At 43.4% G+C, this 20,787-nt stretch overlaps 1 protein-coding gene across 2 annotated transcripts in view; it reads left to right on the forward strand.

Moving 5' to 3' along the window:
* LOC309554229 (E3 ubiquitin/ISG15 ligase TRIM25-like) overlaps positions 1-20,787 on the forward strand; it is a gene marked incomplete at its 5' end in the record, with an annotated part of 201,579 nt that overhangs the window by 172,080 nt on the left and 8,712 nt on the right. Inside the window, one exon of one of the 2 annotated variants that reach the window (XM_082255865.1) lies at positions 14,742-14,800. In XM_082255865.1, coding sequence (XP_082111991.1) covers positions 14,742-14,752 — 11 coding nt within the window. In that variant the 3' untranslated portion in view covers positions 14,753-14,800. Of the gene's footprint in view, positions 1-4,132; positions 4,213-14,741; positions 14,801-20,787 lie in introns of those variants that run through there. The other variant, XM_082255864.1, reaches the window with a different exon arrangement.

The raw sequence follows: 20,787 nt of genomic DNA on the forward strand, positions 1-20,787 counted from the left end.
TCCTGCATTAGAGATAAAGTAGCCCCAAACCTAGTAGATAAACCAAAACAGCCCTGACTTTTTCCAGAGGTTAAGTGGCTTATCTTCTCCTGCAGGAGGTGTGGGGTTTGTAGGCGTATGGGCTCTAATACATCTAGAGCCTCTTCTTTGGGTCTGTATGCACAGGGTGTACTTACAACAGTCGTGAATTCATTATTTGCTCCACACATAATGTGACTTATCTGTTGCAGTGCCCATGTGATTTGCAGTAAGACAGGAGGAACATCAGGAACTTCAGAATAGAATTTGTGAACAAATCACGAATATTAACCACTTTCAGTCCAGAAAAATTTGAAATACTTATAGCGTCAAACTACGATACACCCCACATGTGTGGTGCAATCAGCGTTTATGTATGTTATGAATTGGTGTGTGTATCCACCATTGTACGCAAGCACAGTGGGATGGGGCACTTTAAAATGTTTTATTATTATTATTTTTTGTCAGGAGAACCCCTACCTAGAGGCCAGGAGTGTACCCAAGTGTCACATACCTGGTAGGAGACTGAATTGACGAGGTTGGCCTCTCTTGTATCTCTAGCCCAGGCCTCACTGGGAGTGGAACAGAAGGTGCCGAGGGACAGGAGGAACATGAGTGCTGGCAGGTGATGATAACAGAAGTTGCAGCAGGAGTTGCAGGCTTGAGAAGTCAGGCAGGGCATCAGGCCCGGAGCATAAGTGATGCAAGCTTGACCAGCCTAGATTAAAGTGGAACTTCATCTGTGCTGCTGGTTTTGGATGGGTGGCATGTCAAAACTCTCAGCAGACTTTAGGCAGGAGCACACTGCAATGACTGGAACTGTTATGAAGGAAAGTCGAAGCAGGTACTCATACGTAGTATGAAGCCTAGACGGACAAAGGAGCTAGGTCACAGAGGAAGTGAAGGTCAGTAACAGGTGGGCAACAAGGTACAGAAGCGTAGGTGGAAGCATGGTCAGAAATGAAGCCAAGGTCAGAAAAGGGTGGGCAGAAGAACAAACATAATCCAGGAACAGGTCATTAACAAGCAGGGTCATCAGCAGGAATCAGATACAGGATACACTCAGGACACAGAAAAAGCTGAAGACCAGTGGCGGCCTGCCCATAGGGGGCGCAGGGGCGCCGCTCCCCCACAAAAAAAGAAGAAAAAAAAAAGATTTAAAAAAAATAATTAAATTTTTAGCCCACTAGGGGCGCCGGGCCTAGTGGTGGGTATGGGGGGTGGGGTTTTCCACCGCACGTGCAGCGGGCAGAGGCGCCGATTGGCGGCCTTCTGGGGGTCATCGGGGCACAGAGCAATGCGCCCCGACACTCCCCACTTTTGTGATGTCCTGCCCGTGATTGGTCCAGACTCCAGCCTGGACCAATCACACAGGAGGACATCCCGGGACCTGTGATGTGGCGCGTGGGGGCGGTGCGTGCACCAGTCACTGCGTCCGGCGTCACCACATGAACACCGTCCGACTGTCTTCCCACCAGAGGAGCTGCGCATCAGGACTCAGGAGAAGAACTGAAGAGAAGTTGTTCGTCATCTCTCCAGACACTAGTGAGTGACCAGACCACCCACCGCCTGGTTCAGTTCCAACCACAACTCCGAAGTCCGCACTCCATTCCGCAGCCAGCCATTGCCAGACAACGTGTGAGTGACTCTGAGTGTGACAGTGTCCGACTCGACTTCCGGTCTCCCGCGATTCCCGCCGCCACCCCGGGCCTACGACTCGAATCTCAGAGCAGCAGGCCAGCAGCACCCCACGCCACGCAGCCGGTCACCGTCCGTAAGGTAAGTCCAGAGTCTGACACACATTTCCTAATCAGAGGCACAGGCCTGGGCACAGCTCTAGCATGACCTGTATCATACAGGCTGTATCATGTTGCAATGGCAGTTCCTACACTTTCATGACAGACACACTTTAATGCTGGATTTAAAACCTTTCTTGTGCATTACTGCACACATACTTAATGTATTCCAGTAAGGTACCCCATTTAATTTGAATGAATTGCCAGCGCAGCACAACAGACCTTTTAATGCACGTGCACCTTTTCCTTTTTTTGATGCACAACAAAGCAAAGATGGATCGTGTCTTTGCACTTTGGGGAGCTAAACGTTGGATGAGCAATGTGTTTTAGGGTGCCTTTCAAAACGAATGGCACTGTACCATGGTGTGACAATGCATAGCAGCAAAGCGCCGCAAAATGCGTATTTTACTGCTACTGGTTCACAATTTTTACCGCGTTTTTTTGCCACAAATTTTTCTTTTTGCGCCCCCCCAAAAATTTTGAGCACCAGCCACCACTGCTGAAGACCAGTCAGCAATGTCTGTGTGAATCTGTCCCTTATAAAGGCCAGAGGGTGCCAAGATCTGTGTACACCGTGGAAGAATCTTTGTGTGCCTAGTGCAATCATGCTGGGTATTGGTAAGCGTGCCAGGCCTTCGAGCCAATCTTCTCTAGCTTGTCCCCTGACATCGCCTTGCTGGAATTCCCTTACACTAAGTGAGCCTAAAGAGCCTGGTGGCTGTGCATTTTTCTTTGTATTTCGTGTGAAGCTGAAATCCTCCTTCACTGGAAACCTTGTATTGTATGGAGTTTTGTTTTTCCTTTTAATAAATGTAGGCCCTTTAACACAATTCCATCTACACAATATATACAGTATACAGTATATAAAATATACCAAAAAGAACCATACATAAAGCATGTTGTTTTTTTATTCTTGGATATTCCTTTTGGCTGTTGAGGGAAAAATTGTGGAGGGGGAGGTATGGGCCTATAAATATGCAAAGGATATAATGGCACCTTCCCCCATGTAAATACTGGATGCAAAGAAAGGGGGGGGGGTACAGATCAGCCAAAAAATAATTTCTTTGGTAGAACTGTACCAGGGGGGATTTAAATGTGCCTCACAGAATATCCGTATATGCGTATGTTTATACAAGACACAAAAGATAATAAAAAATAACAAAAGATTTAGGAATCTGGGACTAGTATTGATTGGAGTGGATTAATTTGCCATAAAAAACCCCAGGACATTTGCACTTTAATCACCTCTATGGATACATGCTAATTTTGCACTTATAGTATCTCACCTTTCTGTGGAGACTGTTTGATAATACAACCAGTACAATTACTATATTCTTCCACCCCCTTTCCCTATATACACTTCACTTGAAGACAAATGCAAAAACATTAGGGTTCTATGGCACGATCCCTCCATTCCTCATTTTTAAAGATAAACGAATACATTCTCTACTTTGGTCACCAAACAAGGATCTTTATATATTGACTCAATATCAATGTTAACACACTTTTTGCTGGACCCTGAGGAAGCATCCGCTGCAAAACGCGTAGTTCCAGAAACGGTTATACTTCATTGTGAACACTGAATTTGTAAAAAATTTGATGATCTATGTAGATCAAAGAATGTAGATTTTAATATATGCTGTATTTAAAAAAAATCTTTTGTTATTTTTTATTATCTTTTGTGTCTTGTATAAACATACGCATATACGGATATTCTGTGAGGCACATTTAAATCCCCCCTGGTACAGTTCTACCAAAGAAATTCTTTTTTGGCTGATCTGTACCTCCCCCCCCCCCTTTCTTTGCATCCTTTTGGCTGTTCTCGGGAAGCTGTACTACTTCACTCCTATGAGTATTTTTTTGTCTGCTAAAATAAACAGTCGGAAAATAATTTCAGTATGCAAAAAAAAAGGATATTTTATCATTCTCTGACATTCTGTTTGTTGGACTATGAAGCTCTTCTTGTTTTGTCTTTGAAATATTGATCTCAGAGTCATTGATAAAGAATAATAAATAGAATATAGAGGGGGAGCATTTTGTTGGCTCCTGCAGGGAATTCCCAATCATCGGCTCCTTAGTTCTATTGGGGTGTTTATCATTCAATATCCACATTGTTCCGTGGAGATAATTAGATTGTTTCTCACTCACCATGACAACCAAATACACTGAGTGAATGTTATCGTATCTCCTTGTGTTGGACTATGAGGCTCTTGCTTTGTAATTTAATGCTGATGCTGATCTCATTTAATGGAGGAGGAGGAGTTATTAACAAGGAAGAGACCTTAGAACCCTCCATCCTCTCATCTAACCATTACCAGGAGGATCTTCTGAGGGCTGAGACCGGACAAAGGGAGAAGACTTCAACCAGATCAACAACACCATACACAGAGATCGCAGGTAACATACAAAGCTGGGGAACTAAGATGAATATGTTTGATTGTCCTAGAGCAGGAGTTCCCAAACTGTGGGTCGGGACCCACTGGTGGGTCGCGAGCTGCATTTGAGTGAGTCGCTCTGAGCTGGAAATCACTGAGAGCGGGCCGAATTAAATTGTGCTGTGCGAGCCTGAGAAAATTACAGAGAGCCAGAGCAGTCAAATCAAATGGATCCAGGACCCCGCCCACGCAGCTTACAGAGGCTGATCTGCATTTCCCGCAAGGAGGATACTTGCATCAGTGAGTACGTATGTGGGCTGTTATGTAGGATATGTTCATAGGGTGCAGAGCCAGCTCCTCGGTCCTGCTGGCGGCAGCGGTGGTGGCTAGACTGGCAGCAGAATTATCTCAGCTATAGCGGGCAGAGATGGCAGCCTCGGTGTCATAGGAGGACCAGGTGGCCCGGCGGTGTCAGGAGTTCATGGCAGCTTCTGTGACCCCAGTAGAAGATCTGAAGGAGAAGAGCCAGGACACCAAGACCAACATAGAGCTCCTTATCATGGAGACTCTGGGTGAGGTGTGCTGGGCCCTGGAGAGGGCAAACAGGGGCTTCACCTTCACTGTGGACCGCTGGGAGAGGAAGGAGGGCAAGTGCCATATAGACTGCTGATTACTGTCCTGGGGTGGTTGATTTCTGTCCTCTGTCTGTCTTATACTGTCTATGAGGGTGCTGATTACTTACAACTCTGCTTATATGCCACACATGCCACAGGTTTCTGACCCCTCACTTAGAACATCTGGCAAGTGTATTCAATAATAAATTGAAAAGTAGTAAATTGATATTTTTAATTTAACATCCCCCTCCCTTTAAAATATGCATTATTATTATTATTATTTGTATTTATATAGCGCCAATAAATTCTGTAGCGCTTTACAATATTCAATTACAAGCAAGTGGGTCCCGAAAAATAACTGTATTCAGAAGTGGGTCTCGGCCCAAAAAAGTTTGGGAAGCCCTGTCCTAGAGTAAGGATGAAGATGAGAACAATCTGAAATTATAACAATTCTTGATTCTGGTCAGTAACCGACAACATTAAACCCAGAGGATCAGCCTGACAGTCAGGAACCCAACACCCTTAGAAGGAAGGTCGTCAATGAGCTCAGTAACTGCTGGGATAGGAGAAGAGAGCACATTGTGCAAGGATGGCTTTTATGTCAAGAAACACTCACTCCTGTGATGCTAACAGGATTGGGGGGGGGGGGGGACATGCTCAATGTCTGCCATGTTGATGTGGAAAGCAAACATTGGGAGTATTTTATCCAGGCTTCTTTGGGGTGGAAAAGACCTACAGGTATGACATTTACTTTACACAATATTTTTTTTACAAATGACACTTTTTAAATCTCTGTAGGGCCCCTTCTCTGCATGGACCAGTTTATGGAAAGGTGAAATTAGCCTTTAATTGTACAGATTAGATCAGGTCCCATCAGTCCCTGTCCCCAAAGGATTGTTACCATTCTGATATATATTGGGGTTGTGGTAGGAAACCAAGCAAGATCCCAACGCTGGATGCTGCAGGATAAGGCAAACATACAAAACCACCAACTGAATAAATTACCCGAACCCCTATTTCCACATCCATGCCTTCTCTGTTCAGGCAGTAAAACAGACAGTCTGAAGGCAAGCACCTTCTGTTCTACTCTGCCTCTAGAAAACCCATGGGGGGTCCATCTATAAAGGTTTACTTACAGTGTTCTCTCAAAACTCACACATTGCTTTAATTGGATTCAGTTGAAAAAAATGTGAGAACCACGGGAGAAAGTTGTATGAAAACATTTATACTGCAAATAGACCCCATAGTGCTCTGTGATTCCTGTCTCATCAGTGCTCACATTATGAAATACAGTAAAATATTGGCTTGAGAGTAACTTGGTTTGAGAGCGTTTTGCAAAACAAGCTATTTTTCTTGATAAATTTTGACTTGATAAACAAGTGAAGTCTTGATATACAAATAGTGTTGTTACAATTGAATATAAAAGAGAAGAGAAAGAATTGCAAAAATGTTTGGACCGGCGCTATCACTTATAAAACGTGCATGTGCAAAATGGAAAAGTGCATGTAGTGCTAAAGGTGCACACAATAAGATACATAAAGTGCTACGTGCTATTTATGGGCTGTGCCTAGTGTGCCATACTGTAAACATACTGTAAACATCATATGTTATGCATATACTTATACAAATAAAGTGCCGAGTGCTGATATTGCCAAAACCCCGTGTAGTGATTAAGAAATCAAACAAAGTATGGTGTCGGTAGGTGATTCACCGAAAACACCGCTGCTTACCACACTCTTTGGCCGATACCTCGACACTTCTTCGGTCACTAAAATAAAGGATAAGCCTCCATTGCGTAGCATATGTTATGTCCAGACAAATAAACGTAGCATCCACTCACAGTTAGGGAGTTCACTATCAGCTTTGAGAGGTGTTCGCCGGACCGCTTCCGCATTCCACCGGCTCAAACCACCGTTCCCGGAAGTGACGTATTGACGTACGTGAACCACGCCCTACGCGTTTCGTCATACAACGTCATCTGGAGCGTGCCATCCATCTCTACTCCCGGTCTTTTTATAGGCTGGGATGGCGCCATCTTGGTGTACCTACTTTGCGACCGAACACGGCGGCCATCTTGGTATACCTATCCCGTAGCCTAGATAATATTTACTCATCATGTGAACTCCCTTCATGCTGTGTTTGCCGTACTTATAAAACAATAATCTTTATTAAAACGACAAGTAAGGCTAAACATAAATGACTATTGATAATTAAAATGGAATTAAAGATTTTTTTAAAATTGAAATGTGCTAAGAGTGATGTGTCTGGTTTAATCGGTAGTGAGCCGATACCCAGTGGTGCCATGATACAAATAAAAATACTCAAAATAATTTTATTATGGTGACGTTGTGATCTGGTGATGTGTATTAAATATACTTAATATAATATAAGCTCGTGGGCCCACGTGTCTACGCAAAATAGTGCTAGACTATAAAGAAGGTGCCCATACATATACCAATCTAATCGGTGAGATAGAAATCGTGCTGAAAAATATTTTAGTTTTTTTAGAAACAAAATTAATTTTTTAAAAAGCAGTTTCTCAGTAAGTCCATCCGCTGTACTGTAAGTCCATATCTTTGTAAACTTGATGATATGGACTTACGTCTTATATTTGTCTGGACATAACATATGCTACGCAATGGAGGCTTATCCTTTATTTTAGTGACCGAAGAAGTGTCGAGGTATCGGCCAAAGAGTGTGGTAAGCAGCGGTGTTTTCGGTGAATCACCTACCGACACCATACTTTGTTTGATTTCTTAATCACTACACGGGGTTTTGGCAATATCAGCACTCGGCACTTTATTTGTATAAGTATATGCATAACATATGATGTTTACAGTATGTTTACAGTATGGCACACTAGGCACAGCCCATAAATAGCACGTAGCACTTTATATATCTTATTGTGTGCACCTTTAGCACTATATGCACTTTTCTATTTTGCACATGCACGTTTTATAAGTGGTAGCGCCGGTCCCAACATTTTTGCAATTCTTTCTATTTTACTACCTCAGAGGTAGGTTGGAGGCAGCTTACACCACCTTTTTAACCTTTTTAAGCCTGATTCAGTATACGGAAAACTCCATAGCGCTGGTATACATTCCTTTTTTCTAAAAGAGAAGAGAGGCGCCTCTAAGAGTAGCAACATTTAGCAACTCACATGGTTGATGATTAAAACAGGAACATCTGAGTATGCCGGCATCCGGGGTAAAGCTGTCCACATAGACCGTACTCTGCACCGCCATCGACGTCATCCCTTCCACACTGCGCTCCATGAGCTCTTCAATAGTGATGTCGCGAACATAAAATTCGCTGTTCGCGAACGGCGAATGCGAACATCGGCGAATGTTTGCGAACCGGCGAACATTGCGAACCGCCATAGACTTTAATAGGCAGGCGAATTTTAAAACCCACAGGGACTCTTTCTGACCACAATAGTAATGGAAAAGTTGTTTCAAGGGGACTAACACCTGGACTGTGGCATGCCGGAGGGGGATCACACAAAAAAAAGTTCTTAAAAATTGTAATTTTTTGATAGAGAGCCAATTATTGGAAAAATTAAAAAAAAAATAAAAATATAAAATTTCTTTGGATTTAGTGTCTGGGGGGTCTAAAAAGTGTACCTGTGAAGTTTCAGCTCTGTAGCATGTCCAGAACCAGTAAAAAATACAAATTAGGGTTAGGGCTAGGGTTAGGGTTAGGTTTAGGGTAAGGGTTATTTTTATGGCTAGGCTTAGAGGGTTAGGGTTAAGGTTAGAGGGTTAGGGTTAGGGTTAGGGTTAGGATTAGGGTTAGGTTTAGGGTAAGGGTTATTTTTATAGCTAGGCTTAGAGGGTTAGGGTTAAGGTTAGAGGGTTAGGGTTAAGGTTAGAGGGTTAGGGTTAAGGTTAGAGGGTTAGGGTTAAGGTTAGAGGGTTAGGGTTAAGGTTAGAGGGTTAGGGTTAAGGTTAGAGGGTTAGGGTTATGGTTAGAGGGTTAGGGTTAGGTTTAGTGTTAGGGGCTAGGGTTAGGGTTACGGTGAGATACTTATGGTTAGAGTTAGTAGCCCTACCCCTACGCCTCTAACTCTAACCCTAAGCACTAAAAATAACCCTAACCTTAGCCCTGACCCTAACCCTAGCCCTAACCCTAACCCTAACCCTAGCCCTAACCCTGATTCTATTTTTTTGTTCTGGTTCTGGACATGCTACAGAGCTGAAACTTCACAGGTACACTTTTTAGACCCCCCAGACAATAAATCCAAAGAAATTTTTTTTTTTTTAAGTTTTTTTTTTTTAAGTTTTCCAATAATTGACTCTCTATCAAAAATGACAATTTTTAAGAACTTTTTTGTGTGATTTAGTGTCTGGGGGGTCTAAAAAGTGTACTTGTGAGGTTTCAGCTCTGTAGCATGTCCAGAACCAGAAAAAAAGATAATTTTTCAGTAGAGCAGGGATGGTGGGAACCCCTTTTACACCTATATGATCTTTTTTTCCTGGTTCTGGACATGCTGCAGAGCTGAAACTTCACAGGTATAGTTTTTAGACCCCCCAAACAATAAATCCAAAGAAATTTTTTTTTTGTTAAGTTTTTTTTTTTTCCAATAATTGGCTCTCTATCAAAAATGACAATTTTTAAGAACTTTTTTTGTGTGATTTAGTGTCTAGGGGGTCTACAAAGTGTACCTGTGAAGTTTCAGCTCTGTAGCATGTCCAGAACCAGAAAAAAAAGATAATTTTTCAGTAGAGCAGGGATGGTGGGAACCCCTTTTACACCTATATGATCTTTTTTTTCTGGTTCTGGACATGCTACATATATATATATATATATATATATATATATATATATTAAAAAAATACTCAAATACCAGCCCTCAAAGGGGCTTTTGGGGACAATATATATATATATATATATATATATATATATATATATATATCACAGAACAAAAAAATTACACAAATACCAGCCCTCAAAAGGGCTTTTGGGGACGATATATATATATATATATATATATATATATCCAAAAAAAACCTCAAATACCAGCCCTAGGAAGGGCTTTTTGGGGTGCTGTCCTTACAGCAGGAGTGTACCAAGAACACTGGCTAACAAGACCGGGAACACTGACTAACTGTCCCTAGCTATAACAGCAGCAGCAGCACTTTCCCTGCTCTCAGTAACACAGAAATGATCTAAGATGGATGCTGCCCTTGCTTATTTATAGGAGGTGGGAGGGTGTGGGAGGGAGGTATGCTGATTGGCCTGGAATGTGTCTGCTGACTGTGAGATTCAGGGTCAAAGTTTGCCTCAATGATGATGTATAGGAGGCGGACCGAACATCGCATATGTTCGCCCACGGAGGCGAACGCGAACATGCGAAGTTCGCCGGGAACTGTTCGGGACATCTCTACTCTTCAAGCCTCACTTTCCGACCGCTCTACTGCCCCCCACCCATGGGTTTTCTAGAGGCAGAGGGGGACGGTCTATATGGACAGCTTTATGCCCCAGACGTCTGCATACTTAGATGTGCCTCTTTTAACCACTTCCCGACCGCCTTTTTACTGCGGCAGGGTGGCTCTCCTGGCAAACCGACGTAGGTCTACGTCGGTCACGTACGGAAAGCTAGGGGGCGAGCGCGCGCCGCCGGCACCGCGCTCCCGTCCCCACTTGGCAGCGGGGAAGCCGATGCACGGGTCAGGCAGCTCTGATTGCCGCCTGACACCCCCGATCGCTCCCAGCTGAGAGAGGACGGTCAGCTGTTGTAAATACAGTACATCTGCCCGTTCTTCTCCCTGAAATGATCATAGAGCTCACGTGATCCTTCTATATAGGAACACATGTCTCTATGGTCATTTCACAAAGCACGCCCCCCCCCCCCCCACAGTTAGAATCACTCCTCTAGGGTCACATTTAACCCATTGATCACCTATAGGGTTAACCCCTTCCCTGCCAGTGTCATTAGTACAGTGACAGTGCATATTTTTAGCACTGATTACTGTAGTAATGTCATTGGTCCTCCCCAAAAGTGTCAAAAATGTCAGTTAGGGGTCCGATCTGTCCGCCGCAATGTCGCAGTCCCGCAAAAAAAAAAAAAATCGCAGATCGCCGCCATTACTAGTAAAAAAAAACAAAAACAAAACTGACATAAATCCTTCCCCTAGTTTGTAGACACGATAACGTTTGTGCAAACTAATCAAAATACTATTATTGGGATTTTATTTTACCAAAAATATGTAGCAGAAAACAAATTGGCCTAAAATGATGACAAAATTCGATTTTTAATTTAAAAATTTTTTTTGGAAAATGTTATATAGCAGAAAATGAGAATTTTTTTTTTTTTTTTTCAGAATTGTCACAATTTTTTTTAGAGCACAAAAAATAAAAAAATCACACAGGTGATTGAATACCACCAAAAGAAAGCTCTATTTGTGGAGAAAATAAGGACATCAATTTTATTTAGGTACATCGTCGCACAACCGCGCAATTGTCAGTTAAAGTAATGCAGTGCCGAATTGCAAAAAAACGGTCTGGTCATTAAGGGGGAAAATCTTCTGGTCCAGAAGTGGTTAAAGTGATTCTAAAGGCTGTATTATTTTTTTTTTTTTTGTACAGAACAGCCCCAATCCTTTTCTTTTTGGGTCCTGGCTCCTCCCTCTGCCAAATCCCCCCAACAGCAAGCCTCTTGATATAAAGGCTCTCGAGCAGGCTCTTTCCTGAGTCGCGCTCCTGTGAATAGACAAGGCTCAGCTCCGCCCCTGCTCTCTCTTCATTGGCCCCCTGGCTGTGATTGACAGCAGCGAGAGCCAATGGCTCCCACTGCTGTGTGAGTCAATGAGGAGAGAGAGACCCAGGAGAGCCAATGCTCTCATGCACATCCCTGGATTGAGATGGGGCTTAGGTAGGTATAAGGGGGGTCTGGGGGGGGGGGGGGAACTGCATTAAGATAAATCTTCTGCCTTTACAATCCCTTTAACTGAAATTAAATCTTAAGAGGATGTCCAGATGCCTATGGCAATAAAGTCCCATTTTTTTTTGTTTATGAACCCCTTCATGCCAACGGAACGCAAATGTGCAGTGTCGGGTTCAGGGGGTTGTACCGGGGTGATGCCCGCAGCTAGAGGGATCACCCCGGTACCGTTGCTTAAAGCCGACGGTCAGCTTTATTGTAATGACAACTGATGCGGCTGAGGAGCCACTCTGCTGTCATTACAAGGAGTGGGATGGGACATCCCCCCTTCCTGCCGCCTTCCGTGGTTCGCCTGGGTCTCCCACTCCACCAGGAGACTCGAACAACCAGCCGGCACGTCCGGCGGATCTGATCGGGTCTGCAATGTAAAAACCCGGAATCGATGTCATGACATCACTTCCAGGTATTGGAGCCCTAAAGGTGCCAGATTTAAAAAAGCAATTACAGCATTCAAAACAGCCAAACTTGGCGTTTTTAATGCTTTGAAGTGCAGGGGAGGGGTTTGGGGTCTTTTAGACCCCCAATTCCCTCCATAAAGAGGACCTGTCACTGCCTATTACTGTCACATGGGGTGTTTACATTCCTTGTGACAGCAATAAAAGTGATCAGATTTTTTTTTTTTTTTTAAATGGACAGTGTAAAAAAATAAAGAAATACCATATTTATCGGCATATAACACGCACCTCAAATTTAGGAGGGAAATTTTAGGAAAAAAGCTTAAATTTTAAATAAACAGCATTGAACTCAGAACTATTTTTTTAATCAAATGCAGTCTTACCGATGCCCGTGAATGCAGCCTCATCAGCGCAGTGTCCATCAATGAAGCCTCACCAGCGCAGTGTCACCAATGCAGCCTCGCCAGCGCAGTGTCCCCAATGCAGCCTTTGCCAGCGCAGTGTCCCCAATGCAGCCTTCGCCAGCGCAGTGTCCCCAATGCAGCCTTCACCAGCGCAGTGTCCCCAATGCAGACATTGCCTGCTCAGTGTCCCCAATGCAGCCTTCGCCAGCGCAGTGTCCCCAATGCAGCCTTCACCAGCGCAGTGTCCCCAATGCAGACTTTGCCAGCGCAGTGTCCCCAATGCAGACTTTGCCAGCGCAGTGTCCCCAATGCAGCCTTCACCAGCGCAGTGTCCCCAATGCAGCCTTCACCAGCACAGTGTCCCCAATGCAGACTTTGCCAGCGCAGTGTCCCCAATGCAGACTTTGCCAGCGCAGTGTCCCCAATGCAGCCTTTGCCTGCTCAGTGTCCCCAATGCAGCCTTTGCCAGCTCAGTGTCCCCAATGCAGACTTTGCCAGCTCAGTGTCCCCAATGCAGACTTTGCCAGCGCAGTGTCCCCAATGCAGACTTTGCCTGCTCAGTGTCCCCAATGCAGCCTTTGCCTGCTCAGTGTCCCCAATGCAGCCTTTGCCAGCTCAGTGTCCCCAATGCAGCCTTCGCCTGCTCAGTGTCCCCAATGCAGCCTTTGCCTGCTCAGTGTCCCCAATGCAGCCTTTGCCAGCTCAGTGTCCCCAATGCAGCCTTCACCAGCGCAGTGTCCCCAATGCAGACTTTGCCTGCTCAGTGTCCCCAATGCAGCCTTCACCAGCGCAGTGTCCCCAATGCAGCCTTCACCAGCACAGTGTCCCCAATGCAGACTTTGCCTGCTCAGTGTCCCCAATGCAGACTTTGCCAGCGCAGTGTCCCCAATGCAGCCTTTGCCTGCTCAGTGTCCCCAATGCAGCCTTTGCCAGCTCAGTGTCCCCAATGCAGCCTCACCAGCGCCATTGCAAACTCCATATACACGCACAGAGCGGCGATATATTTAAATAAAAAAAAAAAGCCGGGCAGCGCTGAGGCAGAGGGGGCGGGCTGGGCGGAGGAGAAGCGAGGATGAGCGGCTGCTATCATCTGATGTCCCGGCGCCTATGATAGACGTCACAGGTCCCGCATCCCGGCATTGGGCCACTGTGCTGTCTATCATAGGAGGCGGGACTTCCTATGAATGCAACCGCTCGTCCTTCCTTCTGCCCGGCCCGCCCCCCTCTGCCTCTCAGCACTGCCCGGCTTTTTTTTTTTTTTAACATATCGGCGTATAACACGCACTGGTGTTTTACCCTCCATTTTTAGGAGGAAAAAGTGTGTGTTATACGCCGATAAATACGGTAAATAAATAATTAGGGGAAAAAAAAAAATTAAAGGGCCCCGTCCCTTGAATCCAAGTTGCCAGATTTAAAAAAAAAAAAAAAAAAAAGACAGCATTCAAAACAGCCAAACTTGGCGTTAAGTGCAGTGGAGGGGTTTGGTGTCTTTTAGACCCCCAGATCCCTCCATAAAGAGGACCTGTCATTGCCTATTACTGTCACATGGGGTGTTTACATTCCTTGTGACAGCAATAAAAGTGATCAAATTATTATTTTTTAAAATGGACAGTGTAAAAAAAAAAAAATAATATAAAATAATAAGGGAAAAAAAGAATTAAAGCGCCCCGTCCCTTCATGCTCGCGCACAGAAGTGAACGAATACGCAAGTCGTGCTCGCATAGGTAAACAGTGTTCAAACCACGTATGTGAGGTATCGCCGCGATCGTTAGAGCGAGAGCAATCATTTTAGCACCAGACCTCCTCTGTAACTCTAAACTGGTTTTTTAAAATGTCACCTATGGAGATTTTTATAAGTCTCGTAGTTTATCGCCATTTCACAAGTGTGCACAATCTTAAAGCAAGACATGTTAGGTATCTATTTATTGAGCGTAACGTCATCTTTCACAATATACAAAAAATTGGGCTAACTTTAATGTTTTTTTTTTTTTTTCTTTAATTCATGAAAGTGCATTTCTTCCCCCAAAAATTGCATTTATATATAATATTGGGGGTTCGAAGTAATTTTCTAGCCAAAAAATACGTATTTTAACTTGTAAGCAACAAATGTCAGAAAAAAAGGCTTAGGCTCCAAGGGGTTAAACAAATCTTGAATTATTACTTAGCAGTGATTTATTATTTTTGTATGCCATTTAGGATGGAGCTGAGTGTGTTGGTGTTGCTGCTAGTGATCCCTGCATCGTTTTCACAGCAAGGTAGGTGCTTGGTATTTTTTTTTTTGGAGTGGGGGGGGGGGGGGTGTTTGAGGTTAATGAAACCTGAACCCTATTGAATTCTATGGGGGTGAATCTTGATTCTGAATTCTGGTCATTTTAAAATCTCATAGACAAGGAATCGTAAATAAAAGGTATTGGGACTGCCATGGGGACATTTAACGATAACAAGAAAATGTTAACAAAATATAATAGATGAGAGAGAGAAGCCTTTTGTTTACATTTTTAGGGAAATATGTAAAGGGTAAAACATCAATCCTTTAAATTACATTTATTTAATTGGTATTATGTTAAATTGCTTGGGAGGTGCCATTAGGCTTCATGTGGTGCTACAGAACAATACAATTTCCACAGACAGCATCCTTGACACTGTATTCTGTCATCGCATATTTTGGATATGGAATTGTTTTTCTAGCCTTTATATCTCATTTGGCTTAAAATACAGCAGCACCTCCATTAGATTTATTTATTTTTTTAAATAACCACTTACCGCAAAGTGACGTATCCCTACGTCGGCAGACTTTGCGGGGGTTATACCGGGATGATGCCTCTAGCTAGGGGCACCATCCCGGTACCATGGTTTACAGCCAACGGTCGGCTTTCTGTCGGTAACGACCGATGCGGCTCGGGTGCCGCTCGATCGTTACCCGGGTGAGCGGGAGGGGACGTCCCCCCCCCCTCCCGCCGCCTTCCATGACTTTGCCCGGGCCTCCCGTCCCACCGGGAGACCCGAGCACCCAGTCAGCACGTCCGCCGGCTGGATGGAGTCCTGATCTAAGCCGGAAGCGTCCATGACGTCACTTCCAGGTTACTGTGCTGCAAAAGGCGGCAGATTTAAAAATCGGCTGTATGCAAAAATGCAGTTTTCGGCGTTTTGCATACATGAAAGTGCAGTGGAGGGGTTTGGGGTCTTTTAGACCCTCGATCCCTCCATAAAGAGTACCTGTCACTGCATATTGGTGTCACAAGGGATGTTTACATTGCTTGTGACAGCAATAAAAGTGATCAGATTTTTTTTTTTTTTTTTTAAAAACCTGTAATAAAGTTAAAAAAAAATAAAATAAATAGGAAAAAAAAAATTTTAGCCACCCCCGTCACCGTTAGCTCGCGCACGAAAGAAAACGTATATGGAAGTCGAGCCGCGAATGAAATCGCTGTTCAAACCACACATGTGAGGTATCGCCGCGATCGCCAGAGCGTGAGCAATAATTAAAAAAAAAAACTACACTCGAACTCTAAACTGGTAACCGTTAAAAATTTTTAAAACTTCGCCTATTGAGATTTCTATTGACCGTAGTTTGTCGCCATTCCACGGGGGGGGCGCAATTTTAAACCGTAACATGTTGGGTATCTATTTACTCGGCGTGACATCATCTTTCACAATATACAAAAAAAATGGGCTAACTTTACTGTTTAGTATTTTTTAACCACTTTACCACCAGAGGATTTTGCTGTCTTACGTCCAGGCCACTTTTTGTGATTCGGCACTGTGCGAATTTAACTGACAATTGAGGGGTCATGCAACGTCGTACCCAAACAAAATTTCTGTCCTTTTTTTTTTCACAAACAGAGCTTTCTTTTGGTGGTATTTGATCACCTCTGCGCTTTTTATTTTTTGCAATATTAATAAGAATATGCAAACATTTTGAAATAATATTAATATTTTTCTACTTTGACAGGTAAAAAATATCCAATATATTCAATTTTTGTCATATATTTAGGCCAAAATGTATTTAGCTACATGTCTTTGACAAAGAAATTCTCAATGAGCGTATTTTTACCGCTTTATGACCGGAAGGTTTTACCCCATTCCTGACCAGGCCATATTTTGCGATTCGGCACTGCGTTATTTTAACGGACAATTGCGTGGTCGTGCAACGCTGTACCCAAATTAAATTTATGTCCTTTTTCTTCCCACAAATAGAGCTTTTTTTTGGTGGTATTTGATCACCTGTGTGATTTTTACTTTTTGCGCTATAAACAAAAAAATACCGACAATTTTGAAAAAATAACAGTATTTTTCACATTTTTTTAAATGAAATTCCACCCCCCCCCCCCCCCCGCAAAATGTAAAAATCAAAATTTTTTATCATTTTAGGCCAATTTGTTTTCTGCTAAATATTTTTGGTAAAAAAAATCACAATAAGCGTATTTTGATTGGTTTGCGCAAAAGTTATTGCGTTTACTAACTAAGGGAAAGATTTCTGTCATATTTGTTTTTTTTTTTTTTTAATGAGTAATGGCCGCGATCTGCAATTTTTTCTGCGGGACTGCGACATTGCGGCGGACAGATTTGACCCTTGACTGACATTTTTGACACTTTTGGGGGTACCAGTGACATTACTACAGTAATCAGTGCTATAAATATGCACTGTTACTGTAAAAATGACACTGGAAGGGGTTAATTTTTATTGGAGAGGGAGGGGTTAATGTATGCCTGGTGCTTACTGACGTGTGTGGGGGGAGGTGACTGAGTGACACATGGACAGATCGCAGGTTCAGCTATGCATAACCCCGCAATCTGACCCTGCCTGTCACTTAGGAGATCCGCCCGCTCTGTTTACACAAGCGGGCGGATTTGCACACTCGATCCCCGATGATCAGGGAAGAGCAGTGGTGATCACCGCCGCTCCTCCCCTGCCCCGACTTCCGCTGTAACTGAATACAGCGGGAGCGAGCCTCCGGTGGCGCGCGTGCGCCGCCGAGAGTGGGGAATGTCTGGTGACGTAGGTCTATGTCGCCAGACGATAACGAGCCACTTTGCCCTAGTACAGTCAACGTGACTGGTCGGCAAGTGGTTAAATGCAGTGAAATGTGATTTTTCGTAATTTTTCCAAAAAAATTGTGTTTTAAAGACCACCGCGCAAATACCGCGTGACAAAAAATATTGCAATGACCGATATTTTATTCTCCAGAGTCTTTGCTAAAAAAAAATATATAGAATGTTTGGGGGTTCTAAGTAGTTTTCTAGGAAAAAATACTGATTTTAACTTGTAAACAAAAGTGTCCGAAATAGCCCTGGGGCTTAAGTGGTTAATAAAAATGCATTTTTAGGGAACTTTGGCTGTAAACAAATGGCAGCTACCCCGACTAGTGTTGAGCTTCGAGTTTGACTTGAACATCGGGTGTTCATGTGTTTTCCTGAACACATGAACAAACGGGGCTCTTCGTGGGAAATTCGCCAGCCGATGAGCGCCCCATAATGCACTGCGCAATTGCAGTGCATCAAGTGCTTGTGATTGGCCAAAGCATGCACCTGACCTGTATGCTTTGGCCAATCACAACACAATGTCCTGTCAGAGTCGTGATTGAACAAAGACAGGGTGCCTTTAGCCAATCATTGCTCAGGGGCTAAGTCCATGCCCCACACTATATAAGGCTGCTGATTACATGGCAGCCACATAAAGTGTGTTAGAGGATGAGATAGGAGTGAGATTAGGCAGGTAGTTAGTGGATTGTGCGTTTTATATAATAATATATCAGCCAGTGTAGTATATATATATCAACCAGTGCAGTATGTATATATATATATATATATATATATATATATATATATATATATATATATATATATATATATATATATATATATATATATATATATCAGCCAGTGCAGTGTATATCAGCTAGTGCAGTGTATATCAAGCAGTGCAGTGTATATATCAGCCAGTGCAGTGTAGTGTAGGGCTGATTCTTATGTTACACAGTGTAGCGCAGTCAGTTTAGCACTGTGCTGTGAGTGTAGTGGGGCCACTGAAGTGTATTGTATACAACACGTCTGTGTCACCCCACTGAGTCACCTTTTTTCACATATATATATATATATATATATATATATATATATATATATGTATATATATATATGTATGTGTATATATATATATATATATATATATATATATATATATGTATATATATATATATATTTCAATTTTTTTTTTTTTTTTTTTTTTTTTTTAGCAGCATTAGGTTCTGTTGCTGCAATATTAGTCCTCCCCCTTCCTTGTCGCAGGCATGACATGTTGCTGTTTGCAAACTCTGTCTGAAGTGGATCAAGCGTGGGCAGAACACCAACCGCTTGGGCACCACATGCTTGACAAGACATATGACGACCTGCCATGCGGTCTGTTGGCAACAGCACCTGAAAGACCAACATCATAAAAAAAGCATACTTCACCATGCTCCTCATCTGGGATGTTTATCCCTACTATACCTCATGTCTTCTCGAAAACCTGCAGAGAGAGAGAGAGGGATGATGGTATAGCAATGAGTGCCACAGATACTTGCACCCAATCTGCTAGCAGTAAACCACCTGTTGATTTGACCAGCAGGCAAATTTCACTACCCCAGTTGCTGAACCATAAAAAAGAATACTGTCCCAGCCATCCAAATGCTCATCGTCTAAATGCAAGCTTGGCCAAAACTGGTAGACTCTGCCCCCCTTGTGAATTTGCAGAATGTGCTGTACCACAGTGTCAGGTTCCAAAAAGATATTTCTTTTCACATAAGACCATTCCAGCTCTCTATCACCATGTGGAATGTAGTGTTGTGGCCTCATTGGACAGAGCAGTCAGCAAGAAGTTTCACATTACTGCTGACTCTTGGTCCAGCAGGCATGGACAGGGATGTTGCATTTATTTCACGGCACACTGGGTAACTCTGCTGGCAGCTGGGAAGGATGCAGGACAGGGTTCAGTGCTGGAGCTTGTTCTGCCACCACGCCTCCAAAAAGTTGGTGCTGATTCTGCCACATCTGTCTACTCCACCCCCTCCTCTTCTTTTTCCTCTATGTACTCTTCTGCTGAATTGTCCTCTGAACAAGCAATTCTTTAGTCCTCTGTGCCCAGGGCTATTAGGTTTAAACAACCATCGGCAGCATCTCCATCATATGGTTCAGGATTATCTAGGGGCAAGAGCAGACTTGGAGAACTTTCCAACTGAGCATCCACTGGGTTACTGGGTCTTGAGGATGGACCACTGGCCAGAACTTGCTCAATACAATGCAATCGAGCTACTGGCCTGTCCTGCTTCCAGCGTGCTTTCTGAACGGACATTCAGTGCTGCTGGAGGTTTTGTGAAGGATAAAAAAGTGTGCCTGTCCACATACTCTGTTAACCAGCTGACATTTATCAAAATGAATTAGTCCTGGATCAACAGCAGCTATCAAGCCCCTGATGCTGATGAAACTGATTGCATTTGCTAGGGGTCTGGCATCCCTTGAAGACTGCATATTCTGCCTATACTATTCTTGAATCTTGATTATGAAAGCTTCCAACAATGTATTTGGTTAAGGGCACCACCAATACCAAGGGCCAATTTTTCTGTACCTGTATGACAAGTACATGCAATTTCAATTTTGTATCTAATTTTTAACAGCAGGGCTTGTTCCTGCGCCAAGCAAGAGTAACTGGGAGGGGTTGCAGTGTTCAGACACCACCAACAACGAAGGCCCAATTTTTCTGCACCTGTATGACAAAGACACATGTGATTCCAATTTATCCAATTTTTAACAGCAGGGCCCGTTCTTGCACCCAGCAAGAGTAACTGTGAGGGGTTGCGTTGTTCAGGCACCACCAACACCCAAGGCCTAATTTTTCTGCACCTGTATGGCAAGTACATGCAATTTCAATTTTGTATCTAATTTTTTACAGTAGGGTCCGTTCCTGCGCCCTGCGCATGTGCGTTTTTTTAAATAATTTGGCGTATCCAATCCAAATCCATACCAGACCCGAAGGGGGACTCTACGCCGACAATACATTACAGCCGCGAGCAAGTTTAAATGACATTTTTTCCTTTAGAAATGTCAGTATTCCTGCAGCAGGCTCCATACATCGTACAGATGCACCACTTTGCAGGCACATTAGGGGACCCCCCAGGCACGATATTTAAAGGAATTTTTAATTTTTATTGTTTCACCTTAAGTATTAATAAAATCACTGTTTCTGTAAAAACAAATGTTAAATTTTTTT

Source organism: Pelophylax lessonae (genome assembly GCF_965119305.1).
Source record: "Pelophylax lessonae genome assembly, chromosome: 4".
Taxonomy (NCBI): domain Eukaryota; kingdom Metazoa; phylum Chordata; class Amphibia; order Anura; family Ranidae; genus Pelophylax; species Pelophylax lessonae.